The following is a 5245-nucleotide window of genomic DNA, read 5'->3' on the forward strand; positions in this document are numbered from 1 at the left end:
AATAACTCCAATATTGAATAATGCAAAAATGGTCTTTATTAGACTACTTGAAAATAACGCTTATACTACGCAGCTAAAAGCTTGCTTAAATCAAACTGACTGACTGTGCCTCAACTGTTACTGCTTTTATACTGTTTGGTTTCATCGTTGGCATATTTCTAGGCGTTTCTATTTCTAGTATTCGCTAGTTACTTACCAGCTGTACTACGTTTATAGCTTCTCAAATGCGCGTGTATATGTGACTGATACTTGCACAAATAATTGCCTACTTTTGGGAGTATCTCAGATATATGCATGTGTTTGTGCGTTGCTCTCCGCTGCTTGTATGGACATATGTACAGACATAATGATAGACTTGTTGATGTGCATACAAGTCACTGCTTAGTATTGTCTTAGAGATGATATTATCCCTTAGCGCTGCTAATATTGGTCACAATAAGCTATAACTTAGCAAAAAATAGTTTTGAATCAATGAGATTTCACTTATCAAGTTTTATTGTAAGAGGAAGTGGGAAGACATTTTTTTTAAAGTAATATATCTGAAATGAAATGTACAATTGAAGCTCACGCTGAGTATATAATGTTCAGTTACACCCGAACTTAGACACCTTTACTTGTTATATGGTGGAATTGTTTTCTGAGTATCTGCTTGAAGAAGTACACCTCAATAGTTGAGAGCTAAATTTTGTGTTACATTTGTTAAAACATATCGGGTAAATCCCCCTTTTAGAAATATTTTCATATAGTTTCCAACAAGTGCAAAAAAGTTTCAATATGTGCATGCGAGTTCGATGCATTATCAGAAAATTTAATATAAACTGAAAACTTTTGATTATAAACAAAATCACTGCAAGTAATACTTTGATAAACAATGTTTCGCATCCTTAACTTTGAAAGATATTGGGCCAAAGTTTTGATTCGGCTTGTGGTAAACAGTGGTCCTATACCTACATTTGTATAAAAAAAAAAAAAATACTGGTAATATTTCATTCCTCATAATTCCAATAGAATGCCGTTCTAGACAAATACCAAAAAATATAGGACTTAAAGTAGTTTGGAACATAAGACTTAAGCGGCAATTACCCACCGACGTGTGCCGTACGTACGGACGTTTGTCGTACGAAACACGTTTGACCGAACCCTCAAGCCCGTAGGAATCAATGTGTGCGTCTGTGTACATGTACATAACATATTTGTGTGTGTACTGTTTACAGATAAGCACTGTTGCCATTGACCAGTTTGCATGCATGCTTATGGAAACATCAACTATTTCCAATTTAATTTTTGATGTTGTAAAAGGCTGGAATTAATATTAAATAAATATAAATAGATTACATATTTATAATCTGGACTTTTACATAATTATTTCGAATTATTTTCACAATTTTTCAAACTTTAATTATTAGGTGTTTTTGCATAAAACTGCAAACGGTCAAAAATTAGAGCACAAAAGTTTATTAGGCAACTCTATCTAGTGAGAGAGCGATCAGCTGACACGTTCTTACGGAAAAAATCTAAATTGTTTTGATTTCTACGTTCCGGGCTACGTACGTACGGTCGTTGCACGTCGATGAGTTTTCGTTTACATTGCACACTTATAAGATAGGTCGTGTCAGCTGACACGTTTTTGGTACGTACGTTCGTGAGTAACTGCCGCATTACAGATAAGAGGTCCAAACAAAACTTGTACCACTGCGGCTGCGATACGAAAGTGTTTACTCTTATCGCAACAATATTTATTTATTTATCTTATCGCATTGTATTTTTGTTTATAATTTGCGTTCATAGGGTATTTCAATAGGAGGGTCAATTGCACCGTGTCATTCGTTTCTCTTCCATTAGGGCATATCTCATTTGCTTTACCCAATTAAATGAAAATATACCCAAAGTAGCAACATAAGGCTATCAGCGCAAGAGTGGCGTGCAATTTATTTTGGTTTCTATTCTAATGTAATGGCCGAGACACAATGAAGTTTTTGCGTTTGTAAATATGAAGGACCTTCAAACATGGCAATTTAAGTTTATTTCGCCTTGGCCATTCACATACAAAATTTTGCGAATCACAGTTATAAACATTCTCACTATACCAGAAACATACTTTCTAACATATTTTGTCTGTTAAATTGCAGTTTTTAACTGTGAAAAATGTTAGAAAAGTTACCAACGAGTGGGAAAAATAATTTCACATGCAAATTGTGTCAGAACGATTAGCCAAAGCAAATGTTAAAACATTCTTCTTATGCTTTGCTTGCAACAGAAGTTGCAAGTTGACAATTTTTTCATGTCAGATGGCGCCAGTCTCGCTCAATCTACCGCTCTTCATAAAAATACGTGCAATCTACTCATAATGCATAAGATTGAATTAAACGCATCTATACGAAAAACTGCTTATGTGGCGGGCTTTCAGTTACAATGGTTGGCATGGTAACGCTGCATGCCTTAACAATCAAGTAATAGCAGAATTTTTGTAGTAGTCACTTACTTTCCGGAGTCCCGTAAAACTGTCAACTATTAGTTAGGTTTTTTAAGGAAATGTTTATTTTTTTCCACAGGGTTATCTTATGTAATAGCTATGTTTTTTTTAATAGCGCACGCTGTTGGAAAATGCTATATAGAAAAAGTATACAAGAATTTTGAACGCATGTAGTAGAATAATTTTTGTTTCGTACCAACAAAAGAAATTATAATTTCGGTGGTGATGTTTCAGTTGCAAAATCGTGTCGGCCTAATGTACATACATACACACATACTTACATACATATTTGAGTGAATATCAACGTATAAAAGGCAGCAAACCATTGACGCGATAGTTATTCCCGATCTAAGTGTTAGAGTAGTGAAAGTAGTCGGCATGTCCAGCTTAGTGTTCATTGTGTCCTTACTTTTAGGATGCAAATATGTGTTATCATGCCAAATTACCATAAAAGGCCAATCCCCGATTTTTACAAAGGACTTTGGATCTAAGACTATAGTTTTTAGAGCGCACTCAAATATATTGACTTTGGAAGATGAAGAAACTATAAGGGCTCATTGCAGAGGAATAACAGTGTCTACTTTGTCTACGAGTTCGTCTAGACAGTATCAATATGGGTATGATGAGTATGATGAGGGGTATAATATTTAACATTTTTTATCATGTATTTTTTGTTTCTATGCATGTATTGTTACATAGCAATAGACAAATCGAAGAGAGGATTGACATTAGTTCACCTCGTCAGGATACGGAAGTTTTCACTTGTGAATCGAATTCATTGAAGATTTTAGGCACATTGTATGAAGACGTTCAAGTTTTATGTCCTGTTTACCCTCGTTTAAGACTTTATGAAAGTCAAAAAAAGCTGCCAAAATGCACAAACTTTACGAGCTACGCATTCGGGTTTAAACTCCCGGAAACTGGCGATGTCATCAAATCTGCCGTCTGCTACGATCTAGATCATCTGGAATTGAAATTTGCATCTTATGTTACTTACGAAAAGAAAGTGATGGTCTACAATAAGGTTCAAGTTGGTAATGAATTATCTCTTAATCTCAAGCAAGAACTTAATGGATTCAGTAAATATTTTGAATTTTTAAAGTAAGTAAAATAGTTTACACAGATCTAATTTGTTGCCTGAATATATTTTTTATACCAAATTAAATTTTATTTATTTGTTATCAAGTGAAAATTCTGAAAATGCAGTTGCACAATCTGCGAAATCGTACTTCAATGCAAATGAGTTCGAATTCGACAGTATCATACAGGATGAATCACTAAAAAAGGAGCTTCAAGACTTCAAATATATCTTTAATGTAATGTGGTGGCGTCAACTGCGTCAAGAAAACTGGCATTTCTTCCTCGACGCCTTGAGCGAGCGCACTCAAACGGTGAAGTATGTGGTTAATGTAGGCACTTTTGGAAATGTTACTATACCAACTGCTCAAGAAAATTGCACTTCATCTAAAAACCAAGTGGTATCCATCGCTAATGAAGATATGATAATCAAGGCACCAGGATATATATGGACATATTTGAAATCAATAACACCAGGTGTGGAGGAGGAATTCGTTATTATAGGTCATAATTCTCCATATGTAAGACACGCAACTTTATTTACCATATTTTTGCAACCTTAATCTCATGTTTTGAAAAAATGTTTTCACAGAAAGAAAATCCAGATCACAGCGAATTTTGTAAAGTTGACATATGCGATGAAATCGAATGGTTGAAAAATAGTCTGTTCGGTAGATTAAGACATCTACCGACGCTGGGTTACACTTTCTGCTGTAGCGCTGAGGAAGTAGCAAAAAAAATTGATTATATTCCTTTTAAAGCCAACGAAATTGCGACTTCTACACAAGAAATTCCATTACCAGAGTTACCACGTGTTAGTTTAGAATAAGCTTACATGCATTGATATCTGTTTTTTTTTTGTGGTTTTCAAAAAAGCTTAGCGCATTTGTATGGAAATGGTCAGGGCTGGTTATTTCAACATTATTTGTCAAATACTAGTTAAGTAATTTCAGACGAAAAATAAGTATGCCAAGTTTTAACTGTTATACCTACATACATATATATGGAAGTGTTATAATAAAAACATAATGAGCGGCCAACACAGATGACTTTTATACTGGGTTCATGAAATCAAATTGGGGTATAGGAAACGAAATGTAATTTGCAAATTTTTTTTGCAATCTCTTATAAATAAAATAAATACAAGGCGCGATAAACTCCGAGGAGATTTTAGGCCGACCCTCTCTTCCAATTTTCATCGTACTCGTTTAAATTTTCCTACAAATTGGCGTGACGGGACCTATGTGTTTTAAGCCGACTCGGAATGGCATCAGAAAGACAAATAACTTTGATTCACTGAGAAACTTTTAATGACAGAAACACACTCGGAGTGTTTGCCGAATCACTTGGAAAAACTTTTTTCTAATTGAAAAAACTTGTTTCGATTTTTTTTTTTTGCTATGTATGGAAATCGAACCCAAGATCCTGTTGTAGTTGTTATTGTACCGATAAGGACACTGCCTGAAGGCCTTGTTATCGATGTTGATAGTCCTTTGCCTGATGCAGATCCAGTACGTTTCCGTAACAAGCACCATAAAGGCACTAGTCTGACCATCTCGGGAATGATTTGGTATGACCACTTGCAACCTTCTAGGCCATCCTGCCCGACCATTCCCTAAATCCATCGGGAGTTCGGGGTCGCCAGAGCCTCAGCTGTTAATGAAACAGGATTTGCCACGGGTGTGTGTGGTTGAT

General features: G+C 35.2%; 1 protein-coding gene across 1 annotated transcript; it reads left to right on the top strand.

Moving 5' to 3' along the window:
* Positions 1-2833: 2833 nt before the first annotated feature.
* On the top strand, positions 2834-4592 carry LOC137246261 (uncharacterized). The gene is made up of 4 exons (XM_067777363.1): positions 2834-3090; positions 3173-3574; positions 3660-4071; positions 4143-4592. Exons 1-4 carry the CDS (start codon positions 2852-2854, stop codon positions 4377-4379), a joined length of 1290 nt encoding a protein of 429 aa, XP_067633464.1. The 5' UTR covers positions 2834-2851; the 3' UTR covers positions 4380-4592.
* Positions 4593-5245: the final 653 nt, after the last annotated feature.

Source organism: Eurosta solidaginis, chromosome 3 (genome assembly GCF_040869045.1).
Source record: "Eurosta solidaginis isolate ZX-2024a chromosome 3, ASM4086904v1, whole genome shotgun sequence".
NCBI classification, from domain to species: domain Eukaryota; kingdom Metazoa; phylum Arthropoda; class Insecta; order Diptera; family Tephritidae; genus Eurosta; species Eurosta solidaginis.